This window comes from Rattus rattus, chromosome 9 (genome assembly GCF_011064425.1).
Source record: "Rattus rattus isolate New Zealand chromosome 9, Rrattus_CSIRO_v1, whole genome shotgun sequence".
Classification (NCBI taxonomy): domain Eukaryota; kingdom Metazoa; phylum Chordata; class Mammalia; order Rodentia; family Muridae; genus Rattus; species Rattus rattus.
This window is the reverse complement of record NC_046162.1, coordinates 94,470,478-94,489,387: the sequence shown is the minus strand read 5'-3', so window position 1 is coordinate 94,489,387 and position 18,910 is coordinate 94,470,478. Positions and strand designations below refer to the sequence as shown.

Below are 18,910 nucleotides of genomic sequence, written 5' to 3'. Positions count from 1 at the left end.
AGATCTCTGAATTTGAGGTCAGCCTGGTCTACAGAGTTAAGTTGTAGTTCAAACCATTTCAAAAACCAAGAAAAATCAGGATGTAATGTGACATTAATAATCCCAGCAATTCCAGGGGCCACAGGCAATTGGGGACTGGGGAATTACTCAGAGCCTTCCTGCCGACTAATAGAATAAACACCTGAGAAACAAGAGCGCCCCTGCATCAAGGGATAAGGTGAGAACAGTTATCTTCTGACCTCCACACAACTGGGCCATCTTGCACGCTCAGTATCTCAACCTCCCTCTCCCTCACTTATATACACAATAAAATTTTAAAATAAGTTTAAATGCTTGTACACATCACATGGTGCTCAAACCTGGATCTCTGGGATCAGTGCTGTCCACAATGCTAGGATTGGTGCTGATGCTGGTGTACCTGAGGACAATCCTGTGATCTCCACAGACGGACTTGAGCTAGAGGAGGCCAGAGAGGGTACTGGGGATGGAATACTTGAGGGGAATGTTCCAGGTGAAGGGAACATGTGGCCTCTTGGAACAGGATTAGGCTTGGTATGGCTGAGGAACCTCAAGGAGCCCAGTGTGGCCAATTGGGGGTAGGTAAGGAACGAGGGCAGTGCACATAAAATATTTCAAATTAATTATATTTACTGAACCTAATGTTCAGGGGATGCTACTAAATCAGGAGCTCACACTTTAGGGGACTCAGCCTCTGTAGCACAGCCAATGGAGTAACTATCCTTGCAGGGTTAATCACTTTCCTGCTTGCCTTTTAGCAGGAGCTCTAAAAACCTGAAAATCCCTCTCTGGACTTTAGCAGATTTCTCCATGACTCCTGATCCTTGCTTTAACTTCCTGAAGTTCTAGGCAGGTTGTTTCGTTCAGTATCACATTTGCTTGGAAAGGCCCATGAAGGGCTGGGTGATGTTGCAGTTTAGAGAATTTGTTGCTTTTTCAGAAGACCTGACTTCTGTTTAACTACATGGCAGCTCACAACTGCCTGTAACTTCAGTTTGAAGGGATCAGACTCTTCAGTGAGGAGTGCTTACATACCTACTGTACATACATAACATGCAGGAAACATGTAAAATTCTTTAAAAAAAACTTGGCGGGGCGTGGTGGTACAAACCTTAATCCCCAGCACTTGGGAGGCATAGGCAAGCATAGGCAGTCAAGAGTTTGAAGCCAAGCTGGGCTACAGATAGATGGAGCTCCTCCAGGGTAGCCAGGGCTACAGAGAAACCATCTGTTTAGGACTTAGGTTTGCTGGCCACATTGAAGTCCACATTCTGGACAAGCCAACTTGACAATGACCTCTGTATTAGCCAGGCTTGGGGTTATTAGCTTGGTTGGTACAGTGCTGCCCAGTAGACAAGCTCTAGGTTTTACCCTCAAGCACACACCTGTCCTCCCAGCACCAGGGAGATGGAGGCAGCAAGTTGAAGACATCCTGGACGGAATTCCCAGGCCAGCCTGAGTAAGAGACCCAAACTCACAAAACAGAATTAGGTGTTACTTCACGCTAAGGATGACTAGCATCAGGCTCTCTAAGATTGGATGTCTGAAGGGTTTTTTTTTAATTCAGTTGTTTTTGCCTTTTTTGAGACAGGGTTTCTCTGTATAGCTGTTCTATAACTCTGTTGACAAGGCTGACCTTGAACTCAAAGAGATCCACCTGCCTCTGCCAGAATTTTTTTGTTTGGGTTTTTAGCTTTGTTGTTTAAAAAACAATTTTTTCTTCCTACTAAATATATACTCCAGTTTGCTGGTGTTTGTGGAGGCCAGGTGTCAATTCTGTTGGAACTGGAGTTACAGGCAATGGTGAACCACTCAATATGGGTTCTGGGAATTGAACTGGAGTCCACTATAGTATGGTGCTCTTACTCACTGGACCGCTTTTCCAGTCAGCACTATTATCTTCACTACCTGGATCAAGTCCAGCAATCAGGTAGACTTAATGTTTGGTGCAGTAACACTGAACACTTGAATTCCCTGAGTGGCTTTAAAAACGGTCTTATGACTTTGATTTTGGTCATAAACAAGTATCTGGAAACCTTATACTAGATATAAAGCAATCAATCATCTGAAACCCCTTTATGACACTTAAGACAACTGTCTCCTAACAAGTTGATGGAAAAGGAATTCACAAAAATCATTATTTCATATGGTGGCATGTGCTGGAAATAAAAGTAGAATCTGGTTATGTGCATGCCTGTGATCCTATCAATTTGGAAGGCTGAGACAGGATAGTGCCTTTGAGTTTAGCTAGCCTGTGTGACTGGACTTTGTATAACAATCATGGTCCTCCTACACCCGATTACAGGAATAGAGTGGCACTCTTAGAAAAAGTCAACTGTTAACTGTTTTCGCATTGAAAAAATTTTCAACCCCAGCATTGCAAAAGGAATGTTTTCTGACACAAGATATTTACAAATGCACCATGCTACCCCCTACCCATACCACACCTCAACACTCAACTGTATTACGGCAGCGAGACTAGGTGTGCCTTATGAGTTAGTCGTTCTCAGGAACTCAGGCATTTACCTGTTACACTACCACATGACCTGCCTCTGAAGAAACTGTTATAGCTGTTTTGGTTAGTAGGTGACACTGACAAGGGATTCATTCAACTACGGTTCTTGCTGCTGACTTTTACAGTGAGAAGTATAATTGTACTTTAGACCAAGAATTATTTCCACATGCTGAGCCTCATCTGGTTGCAGAAGTCAGAATTACACATTAGAAAATGATCCATAGTTACACCTGTGTTAAATGATTGTTGTACTTTAATGATAAATTTAAACATAAATATTGTGTTGCTAACTGGTTTGAAAGACAGGACAATCTACTGACTTAGTTGTTCAACACCAGATTACAAGCAATTTCCCCACCCCACCCCCAAATACACATCATTGGGAAACAAATGATTTATGGGATAAAATGGGGGATATTTTCACATTCAGACAAACAATACTGTCAAATATGTTTGGACTAGAGATTTTATTTTAGAAGTATAAAGGATGGAGGCATAATATATTTGGCATTTTTAATTTAGGTTTGTTTTATTTAAGTTTAATGTTAATTCCATGCTGTGTTTCAGTAAGAACAATACAGATCTGTATCTGTGGCTCCAGTCAGATATCCAGTAGTACAAATTAGCTTCAAGTTACACATACTGAACAAAAGAGGTTGAGCGAGCGGAGGAGGAAGGGATGAGGGAGGCCGAGGAGGAGGGAAGAGGAAGAGTTGAACACGCATGCAGGCTTCCATACCACCTTCAATGCTAACCTGCGTCAGAGGGAGGAGTCGGCAAGAATGAGCAGCCGCGGACTGTTGGACTGTTACCAGCACCGTGCTTTTCAGCAGCCCTTCAGCAGAGTTCCAAACACACGTTACAGCAAAACCATTACCGCAAACTCCCCCAAAACACCTCAAGCTAACACCCAATTTAAGTTTAAACATTGGTATAAAATTCAATTTAACAATTAAAAAAAGGAAAAATGACAGCGCATATGCCTCTATTGTGTGATTAATCTTTCTTAGATGCATCACCTAGAAGTCTAATGGCTTTCAAATGTCATTTCCATTTCTAATGATGATCTTGCCACATGTGGCCGGAGACAATACAGTAATGCTGAAAAAGCCTCTATGCAGTCCTGTTAGTGTCGTAAAGAACCTAAAGCTGGGACCAGTAAAATCCACAGAAATTCACTCTTGCCTTAAGAACTTCTGAAAACTGTTTGTTTTAAAAAAGGGGAGGGGAGAAAAAAAAAAGAAAAAGAAAGAAAAACAACAGGGCAGGAACCTAAATTCTGAGACCAAATGTGAAAGTCAAATTTGGTGGTTCTCAGTGACAATGGGGAACTTCCAAGGGCAGGGGTGGGGTGGGGTAGTCAGAGATGGTTTCTCTTGTTGGCTTTATTACGTCTCACTGATTCTCATCTTCCACATCCTGCAGCGCTTCTTTATTCTGCTCTTCACCTGTAAGGAACAAGAACAGTTACTGCCACATACGCTAATGGTCACAAAGACACTATTCCAAGCTAAAGGCCTCTAGTTTCACTATAACTGTTAGCAAATATGAGCAGGCAAAGGTCTTCTAACCCTTACAGCTGAGGTACTTAAACCAAGAGCTACCAACCACAGTCCTGAAATAATCGAGTGTTAACAAATGATAAAAATGTTAAAGGCTCGGAAATCAAAAGTCTCTGTTAAACAAGCTTTTCAAAAGTAAACACAAAAACACACTCTTTTAAAATGACCTTCAAACCACCCAGTGTTTCTTGGTCAAATACTCTTTCTCAATAACCTCACCTCTTTAAGAACCAATAGTATTTTGCTTTGACCTGGGGTGGAGGAGGTACTTGTCCACAAGCTCAATATTAGCTATCCTTCCAGAGAATATAAGCACCACAGGAGTTCTATGGTGTGTGGGAGAGATTTGCTATGTATATGAACATCTCTTTTACGGTGGCCAGATAGGCCAAACAGCAGATATTATTCTTCAGAGTGAAGCACATGGTCACTGAGGTTATTACAGAAGGGCATTTGGGCCAACTTTCATGCCATTTCTCTTTACTCTTTGAACATGACAATTAGCCTGCCAAATTTCAATTGCATTGCTAACATGCAAGAGAAAGCCAAGTCTATTCACGGGAAGATCATCTACCTACTTTATAAGCATGAATCAAGTCAGCCATAGTTAAGGAAACATGCGAAGCTTTTGCCCCACCCCACCCCCCAAATAAAAAAAGTAAAAATTGTATCCTTTTGTACATTATAATTTTGGAGAACTATTTTTAATTTAAAAAAAAAAAACTTCAATTAACTAGAGGGTTGGGGGTGAGGTGGGGTGGAGTGGTAGTGGTGGTAGTAATACAGCATGTACTTGCACACAAGGCTCTATGTTCACTCCTCAACAATAAATAAAAAGAACATATAACCACACACTCAGTTAAGTGCTACTAGAACATTTAACAAACACAAGCAGTCTAAGGAGAACAGCTTAGAGGACAAGTTTCCTGTTGGCAATGCTCACACATGTAGCGTTTATATGGAGTCTAAAGCCTCACAGCAGCAGTAAGCATCAGGAAAGTTCTCTAAAGTTCCTTGTGGTGAGAAAATGCTACACTGATGTGATTAACAAGTTACATAAAAGGCCAAGCCTTTTTATCACAGCACGAGGGTTCAAAGGTCAGTATGAACTACATATTAAGATGCTGTCTCAATGAAAGCTGCTTAGAGCACTTGTAAAATGGGAAAGACATGCGCAGACAAACATGACCATCCTAGGAAAGAAAAGGGAGGCCAACCCTCCAGAGCAATGCACCCACGCAGGAGCTTGCACGGTCAGTCTCATCTGTAAAAGGACACACCTGAAGTGTGCTAACGGACCAAAGGAGCACACACAAGCAACTGGCAAACATGGCAAGAGTCCCAGGCACTCAGACACAAGACAAAGTCACACATCGTATAAGCCACACCTAACTAGCCAAGGCAGGGGAGCAGGCCATGGCTGTCTCCAGACTTAGCACCTGAGAAGGTAACCAACCAGGTGAGTCTGTGGGGACAGGTGCTCACAGGCAAGCATTATTAGTGAGACCCACACAGCAGAGCTCCCTGCAACACAACAATGACTTACAATGCAGTTTTAAGGGAAGGAAGAGTTGGGTTTTCCTTTAGGAATCTACAGTCAAGGAGAGAGGGAGGGAGATCAGGTGAGAGCACATTACAGGAAAATAAACCACAATATGACAAAGGGAACATCAAGAGGCAGCTCTGGTCTTTCTACTTGAACAAACCTCAAGAAGTAAATAACCTGTCTAATTTTTCCTTTACTACCAAGAAACTCTGGATGTTTGTAAGCGGGGAGGGTGCACTGACGTATTTTTGCCCACTTCAGGAGTAGAAGGCAAAGCATAGGCAGAGCATACACATTTCCTCTCTATGAAACCAATCCTTTTAAGACTTGGGAGAAACAGACTGAATACCCTGGGAAACAGCAGCTGCGTGATGGTGGGTGACGCTGGGTGACGCTGGCAATGCCTTTTATCCCAGCAGAGACAAAGACAGACAAATCTCTATGAGTTCAAGGTTAGCCTTGTCTAGAGCGTTAGTTCCAGGACAGTCAGGTTTACACAGAGAAAGCCTGTCTTGAAAAACCAAAAACATGAGGGGGAAGAACCCATAACCATGGGAAACAGCAGGATCACAGAATCTCTGTCCTCCGCAGACACACACAGTGAAGTACAACTTTCCTCTTTTAAAAAGAAATCATCTTCCTGAGCTAGGACGGTGGCTCAACTGCTCTGGCTCTTCTTACAGATGACATGGGCTCAGATCTTAGCACCATGCGGTGACTCACAGCCATCTGTAATACAAACTCCAAATGATCTGACACCCTCTTCTGGCCTCTGCAGGCACTAAGCAGACACGTAGTGTACATACACACATGCATGCACAAAAAACACACACAAAATAAAAATGAAACAAAAAAATTATGTTCCAATAAAGACCAGTCATTAGCAGGATCTACAGGAAAAATATACAAGAAAAACACATGAGACTCATCAGAAATTCCCAATTCAAACAAAGCATTTAATAACTATGTTTCATGTAAAAGTCTCTTAAGCTAAATGCTGGAAGGTTGCCAATATCAGCAATATTGGAAGGGGTGGCACCTAAGGAAAAACAGCACCCTAGGCTCTCTGTCCTCTGGCTTCTGTATGTACCACAAACTGCTGCCACTCTCCTGCCTTAGAATTTTTAAAACTTTTAAAACTTAGAACACAAGATGGAAAGAACATAAGCAAAGTGTGGCTGGTGCACACCTTTAATCCCGGCCATCAGGAGACAGAGGCAGGTGGATCTGAGTTCAAGGCCAGCCTGGTCTATGTGAAGAAACTAGGAGCCCTGACCTACCAAAAAAGATGGAAAGAAAAACTTCATAAAGTTGTCTTCAGACTTCCATGTGTGCATGCTCATGAAAATAGGTGTACACACATACATCAAAAATAAAGTGTAATTAAGAATAAATGTGTATAAATTATATTTTATTCTTGTAATTGGGGGGCGGGGGCTTGAGATAAAGTTTCAGACATAGGTACACATCTACTCACATCCATGCATAATTACCTAAAGGGGGAGGGGAGGCATGTTATTTTTCAGACAGGATTTCTCTATGTAGCCCTGGCTGCCCTCAGACTTGCTCTGTAGACCAGGCTAGCCTCAAACTCACAGGTGGCTGCCTCTGCCTCTTGGGTGCTGGGATTAAAGGTGTGTCACCAAGGTCAGCCTAGAATGGCATTATAATCCAGTAATACATTTAAAATTTAATGTCCCCAAAGATTTGAAAGGTATAGTGTTCAATACTGCTGCTCAGCAAGCTCTGTCTTCCCTTATTCCTTCTAAGATAGAGCTATTAGCCCTCCGTAAGCTATAGAGCACTGTAAAACGCAGCTGACTACAGTCATTCTGCAAACTTACTGTTAAAGTACAACAAAATCTACAGCTACCAAGAACTTTAGGTCACAGTCATTTAAGGCTGACAGAGGCTGTATAATGCTATGTGGAAAAGTAGGCCATGGCTCTCTCAAGGCTGGAAAAGAAGTTCATATCATGTATCTCATTACAACACTCGTCATAGAATATATAAATATCTGATGACCTAGTGAGCTTTGAGAAGCTAAACCAAACAAGTTCTCACGTAGGTAGCAAAAATAAAGTAGGAAAACTCAGCTTTGCTACAAAAGGGAAGTTATACCATTCATAACCCATGGACATTTCCAAGAACAATCAATATAAAACCTGTCAATCTAACCAGAATTAAATATAGGCTTCTGCCTGAGTAACACGCTTAACATGATTGCAATTAATACAAACTCCAGGGGCTGGGCAGTAGTGGTGCACATCATTAATCCCAACATTCCCCATGTGGATCTCTGTGAATATGAGTCCACCCTGGTTTTCAGAGCAAATTCCATGATAGCCAGGACTACACAGAGAAACCCTGTCTTGACAAATAAATAACAAAACCCACAAACTTGGACTGGAGAGATGCTCAGCAGTTAATAGCACTGGCTGCTCTTTTAAAGGTCTTGAGTTCAATTCCCAGCAACCACATGGTGGTTCAGAACTATCTGTAATGGGATCAGGTGCCCTCTTCTAGTGTGTCTGAAGACAGCTACAGTGTACTCACATATATAAAATAAATATAGAATATAAATAAACCTAAAACTCACAAACTTTGGAGTTGGAGATGGTTCAGCAGTTAGGGAATGCTTACTGCCTCTTCAGAAGACATTTGAGTTATATTCCATATTCCCATTATCCACATGGTGATAACCCCACTTCCAAGGTATCTGATACCCATTTCTGACTTTGCTGAACACTGAACATGTACGAGATGTTCATGCATGCATGCTAGCAAAACATTTTAAATAAATAAATAAATGAGGAGACGGCTCAGAAGTTAAGAACAGTAGTTGTTCTTTCAGAGGACCTGAGTTCAATTCTTAGCACCCACACGTAGCACACAGCTGTACCTCCAGTTCTAGGGAATTTCACAAACTCTTCTGCCCTCTGAAGGTACCAGGTACACATGCGGTACACAAACATATATGCAGGCAAATAATAACAACTATTTAAAAATGAATCTTATTTTAAAAAATGTTTCCAACCACCCACACATCAACTGTACAAAACTACCTCGTGATATAGAACAACCCCAAATAAGACAGCTAGGTGTACTTCTCCAAAGTGTTAGAACATGTGCTTAACATGCACAAGGGTCTGAATCTACCCCACACACACATACCCCTACCTCTACCTTAAAAACACAACAAACTTCAACTTTTGTATCTCAAGTTAAAATTTACCCACACGTCTCCCAAACATCAATTACTTCTGCAAAAAAGTTAACTGTAAATGAAAATCCAAGACCAGATAATACCATAATTCATGCATGGACGGACTTAAGGACAGAACCCTAGAGAAAACCAGTTGCTTTTTAGAGAAAAAGATTTCTACACAGGCACTCAAATACAGCCAGAGATGAAGTTTGTACCTGGCATGCACAGGCCTAAGGTTGGAAGAGAGAACCCACACATAGAACATTAATATCTACTAATGCAATATAGTTTTGTTATTTTGTCTTTTTTTTTTCCCCCGGAGCTGAGGACCGAACCCAGAGCCTTGCGCCTACCACTGAGCTAAATCCCCAACCCCGCAATATAGTTTTATAAGCAACCTCTGTCACCCTCTCCCAAGTACATTTTGGGAATATAAAAGGAAATGATGGAGCCTGGAAAGATGGCTCCAAGCTTAAGAATACTGACTGTTCAATCCCAAACACCCACACGGAGGCTTATAAATATCTGTAACTCCAGTTCTAGAAGATCCATTGCTGCCTCTGGCCTCAGAGGACATTCATGCAGTACGCAGACATATAATTTAAAAATTATAAGTTTGTAAAATAAAAAGGAATGATGGTTTCCTGTAATTCTGTCCCTATAGTGACTAGTGCAGGGTGAGTGAGTACTAACAAAATTAAAGGCAAAACCTTTTCACTAAATATTAGCATAGTATTTCTACACCATGTATGAAATTGTCAAATAGGCCTTTTACTTTCACTATAAAGAGGTCAAAATGGTACTCAGACATGACTTCCTATAGAAGGAATAAACATTAACTACCGCAGACAGGCTGAGTCTGAATTATAGACCAAGACTAAGAAATAGCAAAGAATTTAGAAGAAGCAACGGAAGAGAAGCAGTCTGGGCTTGCTCACCATCGCCCTGCATGTCTGAGGTCCACAGCGTCAGGTTATCACGTAGCAGCTGCATGATGAGTGTGGAGTCCTTATAGCTTTCTTCACTCAGCGTGTCCAGTTCTGCAATTGCGTCATCAAAAGCTGCTTTTGCCAACCTGAAATGAACACACTATCATTAACCAATTAACAATAAAGATAGCAACAATGGGCACATCTCTCAGTGATTCTACCAGTCACAAAGACAATTGCTAAGATAACTTTAAATATTTTTTTGTCCAGCTTGTTGTTTTGTTTTGTTTTGTTCTTTTTTTTTCGGAGCTGGGGACCGAACCCAGGGCCTTGCGCTTGCTAGGCAAGCACTCTACCACTGAGCTAAATTCCCAACCCCCAGCTTGTTTTTAATAATAAAAAATACATTTCTAAAATTTTATATAGATGCACCTGTCATAGTTGCCTCTCTATCTCCATCACATAAATCCTAAGAACTAAACTCTGGCTATGAGGCACCCTACCTACTCAGCCATCTCAATAAATGCTAGAATTGCTTTTTAAACACTTTCCTATATATAAACCAAGGCAGTCCTTGGAATCCCAACCCCAGCCAAGAGTGCTAGTACATAACTAACTTCTGCACTTGGAAGGGAGCAAGATCTAGTTCCATGCCAGCTGGGGTGACACAGTGAGAGCATATCTCAAAGCAATTATATAAACTGCCTCAGTCTCTCACAGGGGATGATTATTACAGCCCTGTACAACCTCACCCAGCTAAGGAGCTAATTCTTTAAAAAAAAAAAAAAAATTTTTTTTTGATGTGTGTGTGTGTGTGTGTGTGTGTGTGTGTGTGTGTGTGTGTGTGTGTACGTACAAGAATATAGGTGTCTGATGAGGGCTGAGGCATCAGACCCCCTAGAGCTGGAGACATGAGCAGTTGGGAGCTGCTTAATGTGGATGCTGGAAATAAAACTCAGGTCACCTGAAAGCACATATTCTTAACACTACGCCATCTCTCTAGCCCCAAGGCACTAATTATTAATATGATTTATACAAACTATTACAAATAGGCTAGACCGTAAAGATCTATATACCCCACCCAAAACCACCATAAAAATATATGTGTGATATTTTTCTGAGTTCTATTAAGTTTTAATGAAAGAGAAAATCTTGGATGCACAATAGTATCAATCAATACATTTTAACAGAGACTGGACTATGTGAGCCAATTTACCAATGAGCAACAGCCTCAGTCCCATTGGCTACATCTTAAAAAAGAAATGAAATCTACACTTAGCCAAGGCAAAGAGGCATCTGTATGGGAAACAATAGTGAGAAATTCAGTCAACACCAGCACTAACAGCTACAGCTTCTTCAGTAAAAATCTATGGAAACCTTGTCATTCAGATAACAGGTACAACTACCTCCACATTGTTCTCTGACACACGCACACAGAGAAACACATACACACACACACATTAACCACCTTTTATTTTGCACTTTGCGTGGGCTTGTGGGTCCTGGAGGTGACACAGGCTGGCAAACCTCATGGCAAACATTTTTACCTGCTGAGCCACCTCCCTGGCCCATACATTTAAAAAAAAAAAAAAAAAAAAAAAAAAATTTAAGAGGTGCCAAGTGAGAAAAGCAGGCAATGAATGTCCACTTTTCCCTCCCACCTCAACCAGGCATAAACACAAACATATATACACAAAAAAACCTTAAAACACACAGGCCTTGGATTCAATTTTCTGCACTAAAAACAGGGGGGAAAGTTCATATATCAATGCACTTTACAAAAGGTGAAAAGAAGCCGGCGATTTCACACTGTAACCAAGGCAAGTGTGCTCATCCTCCTGCCTCAGTCGCCTGAGGACTGGATTACAGGCACAAGCCACCACCCCTGGATGGGATAGAAGATTTATAGATACTGTTACCAAGAAATTAAAACAATTTTACTTATGTAAGATGCCAAGAACAAGCAAATTCAGACAGTGAAACAGGTTAGGAGAAACTGGATAAGAGTCACAGGTTAAACTCAGATAGGGTAGAGTGAGGAAAATGTTTTGAAATTAGCTGATGCTGAGGGTTCTAAAACATGATTTAAAAACCAGAACAACCTGAAAAATGGGAGAAAAGGAGGTTGGAGAGATGGCTCAGTGGTTAAGTATATTAGCTGTCCTTCCAAAGGATCTATGTTCAGTTCCCAGAACTCCCCAAAAGAGCTCACAACTAGTGAGTGCCATGATTTGACTCCTAGGGCCCATCATAGTAGGGAGAGAATCAATTCCCTCAAGATGTCCTCTGATTTTCATCTGCCCAGCTATGGGGACATCTACGCATCTATACCCACAAATGTGCAAAAAAAAAAACTTAGCGTGACAATAGTGTCACATCACCAATGAGACTAAAAATAAGACTTCATATTAAACAGAAAATATTTTTGAAAAGGAAAGTTGTTCACTAAGAGTATTAAGAGTATAATCCATTCAAGGCTATACTAGACACCTAGTACCAAGACCATGCCTCAAACAAAGCAAGCAACCCCAAAAGACTGAATAAACGCTAATAAAATTTAAGTCAAGAGAATCCTGTGACACCTACAAGAAGAAGACAGAAGGCAGGTCCTCTAGAGCCTTTGCACTCCACACTGGGAACTTTTGTCCACTACTTACCTGCAGGCACGGTCGGGGGAATTAAGAATTTCATAGTAGAATACGGAAAAGTTGAGAGCAAGACCTAAACGAATGGGGTGCGTTGGAGGAAGTTCTGTCATCGCAATGTCACTAGCAGCTTTGTAAGCCACAAGGCTGTTCTCTGCTGCCTCCTTCCTGTCGTTTCCTGTGGCAAACTCAGCCAGATACCTGTGGTAGTCCCCTTTCCTACAATACAACAGTAGACAAAAAAACACAATTAGAAAATTACATGTCCTTACCGCATGGCAATTTTCTCTACCATGTAGTACACGACAAAATGTTAACACTTAAGATACAGATTTTTTTTTGAAACTTTAATAAATGACATATATTTTTAGAAACTTTACAAAATTCAGAATCCATCAGGATGGCTCATCTTTTCTTTCTTTACCTGTTTTAAATTATTGGCAAACTATCTTAGAAATAACTGAAGAAAAAAAGATTCACACAAGTGTCTCTGAAGAAAGGTGTATATTCTCTCATCACACAACACATTTGCTGCCATCGCTTCAGTACAGGAGCCCAGGAGCCCCGAGCACGCTGAGCCCCCACTATTCCTGAGTAATTCTCAGCCTTACTTCTCTACAGAAAGTTAAGATTGTACTGTGAACTGGGAAACTTTAGCTAAGAAGACCAGGAAATCAAAAGCCCAGGCAGGGTGTGGTAACATACAATCCTAGCACTTAGGAAGTTGACCAGATCACTCCAAACCTGAGATGAACCCAATCTACACAGTTCAGGACAATCTGGCCACACAAACCTTTTCTCAAAATAAACTAGGCACGGTGGTACACACCTCAATCCCACCCAGGAAACAGGCAAACAGATCTCTAAATTCTAGGCTAGCATGGTCTGTCATTAGTTGAGCTCCAGGCCAGTCAGGGATGGTGGGGGTAAGGGAGGGTGGATCAATAATGAAAAGCTAGGTATTTTGTACAGATACTTTGCACAACAGTCAGACAATCTCAAATATAACAATTCATTAGCATTGTGTTTTCAACTAATTAAAACTTTTACGTTCTGATAACTAACCCTCCAAATTCTCAACTATTTTTAAATAAAAGTTGAAAATCTACATCTTTACAACTTTACATCTTACATTTTCCCTTCTAGTATAGGACCTACATTTTATAATAGAAAACCTTGGACTCGCCAGTGTTAGCTGCTGGAATGAGGTGCTTGTCCAGTACATCCAGAATGTCACAACAGATTAACTTGAGCTCAGTTTCAACCTAGGGAGGGAAAACACCAGATTAACTTAGGCAATTATATTCCACCTGAGTCTAATCTTTAGAAGAACCTAGTCTTAAATCATGTTATGTCTCCAAATTCTTACTCCTTAACCTTAAGTTGACAGAAAACTGTTACAAGTATGGAAACCTTCTTCTTCCTTAAAGCTCACACAACCCCCACAGTTCACCTAAAGTATCACCTGGACTCTCAAGAGTGTGAGGCACTTACATGAATTAATTCCCATTATAAGGTACCAACTGTGATGGCTACTCTTGGTTTGTCTGCTTGACTATATATACTTGGAAGTAACTAAAACACAGCCAACTTGAGATGGGAAACCCATCCCAAATCACGAGAAGTTAGAAGACCCACCTAAACCTGGGCCACAGTTTCTGGTGGCAGCTTTAAAATGACAAGGATGAAGGAGGATGGTGCTCTGTCAAGTTCATCTATCCTGAACCATCCCTTCCTGGTATTAGAACCTATCCTCTGAAGCTCCGATGTCCAACTGAAAACTGGCAGCTCTCTCTACACCTCCCAGAGACTCCAGCTCTAGACTGAACTGCTCCAACACCTAGTCTCAAGACAACTACTAGATCCTTGGCCATTCTGTCAGGACACAGCTATCATTGGACTACTTGGGCCACAGTCTGTAAGTCGCTCTAATAAATCGTGTGTGTGGTGTGTGTGTTCATGTGTGGTGTGTGTGTTCATTTATTTTAAAGATAGAACATTTGCCCAAAGGCCATCAACTTACAAGAACTTCAAAAAAACAGGAGAGTGAATGGACTAATTCCCAGCACCACAACAATTATGTAAGGAGAATGTTACAGGATTTGAACCAAAGCAATTCCAAGACAAAAGTCAAAATTCAAATCCACTTTGTCTTCAGTACCAATATGTTCCTACAATCACTCACTCTACTGTAGAGATCAAGAACCGGTTACAACAGAAAAAAAAAAATCTGTAGGCCAAAAATTTTTTTTAAAGATTTATTTATTCTAATTTAAATACACTGTAGCTGTCTTCAGACAACCAGAAGGGGGCATCAGATCTCATTACAGATGTTTGTGAGCCACCATGTGGGCTTGGAACTGAACTCAGGACCTCTGGAAGAGCAGTCGGTGCCATTGAGCCATCTCTCTCCAGCCCCATCTGTAGGCCACATTAAACATTGACATGTGTCTCTCTGTTGGTTTAAAGCACGTGGCATCCCTGAACACATGTTGGGGTGACTTAAGGTTATATGAGTATATAATCTGTGACATGGCCATGGTAATATCCAATGTTGCTATTTCTCAAGAAAAGAATTTGGAGTGCCAACAAATTTGAGAAGGAACACAGGGAACACTCATGACCTTCCCTACTTTCTACAGAAGAATTAGGGTAAATGACGTTTCCATCTCTCAGACTTTTTCTGAAGACATTGCTGTGCCTTATATAACCTTTGCACAACATGCTGGTCTGTGAAGCCGAACTATGAGCTCCTACCTGTTATGTACAAACCGCACTGGAGTGCCAGGCTCCCGGCTTATATTTCTTCCAGGATTAGTCAGGAGAGGCAATTTGACTAACTTCTCACATATATCTTGCTCTCAGTTTTCAATGAATTCACAAACATTTTAAAAAGAATTCTCCTGTTTTTCTTCTATAATCTTGTCCTTAACTCAAGGCTGCCTGCACCTCTCTTGGTAGCTTTTCAACAAAGACCAAGTCATTGTTACATTCTCTTAGATCCATTCCTACTACCTACAATCACTCCAAAGCTCTCCCTGAAACCTCATACTCACATCACTACCTCTACCATGCCCTTCTCCCTCGTTCACAAAATAACTACAGTTCATCTCTCCAGGTACCTGACACATCACCACGGTTATCAAGAAACCACTAGGGGTTGGGGATTTAGCTCAGTGGTAGAGCGCTTGCTAGGCAAGCGCAAGGCCCCGAGTTCAGTCCCCAGCTCTGAAAAAAAAGAAAAAAAAAAAAAAAAAAAAAAAGAAACCACTAATCTAATCTTCCTTACCTGCTGTGTTTCATCAGCCCTACCTTTCTACCCTATCCTAGGCCATTCATCCTTGGTCTCCTCCTCCTGAGTTTCTTATTTCTACTGAGAGGCTTATCTAGATTTCAGACTACTGACTTTATCTCCCAATTGACCAGTTACTTCCCGTCTCTCCATCTGCATTCCAGTCTTAACCTTAATTTTTCTTAATTTCCTCATGCCCGAGGAATATCAAATTGTCAACTATATTCTCTGTTCTAAAGTATCTAAGGGTAATGACAATCCCAACATACCTCCATAAGACCTCTGGCACACTGCTTAAGTGCTATCTCCGTTTTCATCATCCATTAATTGGGATAATGTAATAGCTACCTTCCCAGGGTTATTTAATTAACTCCTAATGTTGCCTACGTTAAGCCCCGAAGCCTTGTTCATGCTGGACAAGAGCTCTACCTGCACTAGGAGGCCCCACTTTTGGATATACATACACTTACAGTCTATCTAAACTAATCTCAGAAATTCTTTTGAGAATGTTGAAAGTCCCAATAATTGTCATTATTAAAAAACAAAAACCAGAATGAGTCTCCATAAAGACAGTAATTCAGTTTCATCAGTATTTATACCCAATTATTTAGTACACAGTGGCACACAAATGTTTATTAAATTGGGAAGATGGCTCAGTAGGTAGGGTTTTATGGCCAAGGTTGACAGTTCAAGCTCTGGGATCCACAAAGTATAAAAAGACCAACTCCCACAGTTGACTTCATCTCCACATGCACCATGGCAACCACCCCGTGCACATACACAAATAAATGAACTATTTGTTCACAAATAAATATGTGAACACAAAAAACTGAAGTTGCCCTATGTAGTCAGTCACTACAAGCAGTCAATGAAGTGCTTTACAATAGCCATAGAAAAAGCAACCACTCCATTTATTCTGTATGTGTTTTGTTCAAAATGTAATACCTACGCTGAACACAGCTCAGTGGCATAGTGTGCACCCCAAGCCTAATCCTGAGTACTGTACCTCCCTATGAGAAATCTCCCCCTGTGCAACTTCTAAATCAGCTCTTTGCTTTTATCCCAAAATACTCTCTAGCTGTAATTTCTAATCAAGATTAAATGAAATGCTAAAAATACAAAATACATTTACATATATACTTATGTAGCTTATATTACGCAGTGACCTAAAATTACTTAATGCTACAGGCCTGAGATTTAGCCAGATACTCAAACAAACAGGTCCCCTTTCTCTACCAGGTATTAAATATAAACATAAAAGGCAACAATTTAGGACATTCAGGTAAAAACCACCCTGTTACTTCTGTCACAAATGCTACTATTTCTGGTCACTGCTTTGGCTTGGATAAATGTCTTCTATGCTTCCTAGCTCAAGATAAAAGCAGTTTTGCTCTTAGACATGTACGCTGTCACTGCCATCCAAAATGCCCAAACAGTGATTCAAGATCTACTTCAATCCAGGACAGAAACTCTTAACTGTGGGCAAAATAAATGTGTTCTTTATATAAATTAATCAGTTTTAACAGAGATACAGAAACTAATGGCACTAAAACTGCAAATTAACTCAATGTCACCTATATTGGAGAAACAATCATTCTTCCTTTAAAAAAACATGCTATCAAAAGCTGGGTGTGGTGGTACAATGCCTTTAATCCCAGTCTGGCCAACACCATGAGTTCCAGGCCTGCCAGGGATACAAAGAGAGGCCCTGTTGAAGCACTGCCTGCTCTTCCAGAGAACTTAAGTTCAACTGTCAGCACCCACATGGCAGCTTACAACAAACCACCTCTAACCTCCTTCTGGCCTTCAAGGGCACCAGGTGCACACATGATAGATACAAAGATAGGTAAAGACAAATGCTCACGCATATTCAAAAAACAAAAACAAAACAAAACAGTATCACATCAAAATGGTTAAGAACTCACCATTTGCCGGTACTCCCGAATCATCTTTAATTTGTCCTCTCCTCCCTTGTTTTCTTCCTTCTGTTCAATGCTGCTGATTATTCTCCAGGATGCTCTTCTGGCTCCAATCACATTTTTATATGCAACAGATAAAAGGTTTCGTTCTTCAACTGTCAGCTCCACGTCCATTCCTGCTACTTTCTTCATTGATTCCACCATTTCTATGCAGGAAATGGTAAAAGGAGACTATAGATTTAGCAAGTTTTGTTGACCCATCCCTTTCATGGTTATCTTTTTTCCCCTGCAAAGCTAATAGAAAACAAGAGATAATTAGGAGGGCTGGAAATCTAGAAGTAGGAGGCTGATGCAGGAAGACTGCCTTAAGTTCAAAATCCACTATGAGCTACAAAAGTATGGGACCAGCCAAAGCTACATAGGAAGAGCTGGCCCAGCTAGAACACAAAAGCCCTAGGTTTAATCTGGAGCACACATCCTTTCCAATTAAAACTTTATAATCATTAAGTGAGTCAAGTCAAGCAGGGAGGTGGGGGGACAGCATACATGCATGCCTACAATCTTAGAAGACTAAGCCATCAATGAGTTAGATGTCAGTAGCTCTTGCCTATAATCTTAGTACCAAGTGCTGAAACAGGATTTCTCTAAGTTTGAGGACAGCCAATATTGGGGGAAAAGGGGTAAGACGACACACTCTGAATTCCTCTGTGGGTAGAAATTTTGGTGACTATTTATTTGTTACCACTAGATGGCAAGCAAAGAAAAGGGACCCGATAATCTTGAGATAGTCCAAATAGAGTAATAAATAAATAAATATTAATGGTTTGTGAATAACAATGGAAAAACTGAAAATGTAATAAATACTGAGTACCTACGATAAAGATAAAGGGGAAAGGTGGTTTAACAAAGGTCTATTACCAACTAGACCTTTAGATTTACTGATTCAGAGTCCCTGGTGTTAAGAAGCAAGAACCTACACTTTAACAAGCAGAGGCATATAGTAATACTCTGAGAGTTAAGTATACATTAGCCAAGAGTTATCACACAGTGAATTAGGCTATATTAAGCCAAATGCAATAGTTTAAGCTGCAATTGTAACCCCTGCACTAGGAATGCTAGTTAGAAGTCGTCTCATAAAAATTAGAGTGTTTTCCAAATTAGCAATCTGAGTTTTATGTTTCAAAATCTACCTCTTTACGTATGATAGCTGAAATGACTGAACCCAGGCCAGTTACATGCTAGATAAGCACTCAACCATTAAGCTATGCTCTCAGCT

The 18,910-nt window shown here is 40.8% G+C and overlaps 1 protein-coding gene across 1 annotated transcript in view; it reads right to left on the bottom strand.

Annotated features, from left to right (window-relative positions):
• Positions 1-2,768: 2,768 nt before the first annotated feature.
• Ywhae (tyrosine 3-monooxygenase/tryptophan 5-monooxygenase activation protein epsilon) overlaps positions 2,769-18,910 on the bottom strand; it is a 38,318-nt gene continuing 22,176 nt past the window's right edge. Inside the window, exons 2-6 of the mRNA XM_032913603.1 lie at positions 17,641-17,840; positions 13,582-13,688; positions 12,436-12,642; positions 9,788-9,924; positions 2,769-3,981 (exon numbers count right to left, since the gene is read on the bottom strand). Coding sequence (XP_032769494.1) covers positions 3,929-3,981; positions 9,788-9,924; positions 12,436-12,642; positions 13,582-13,688; positions 17,641-17,840 — 704 coding nt within the window. The 3' untranslated portion in view covers positions 2,769-3,928. The remainder of the gene's footprint in view (positions 3,982-9,787; positions 9,925-12,435; positions 12,643-13,581; positions 13,689-17,640; positions 17,841-18,910) is intronic.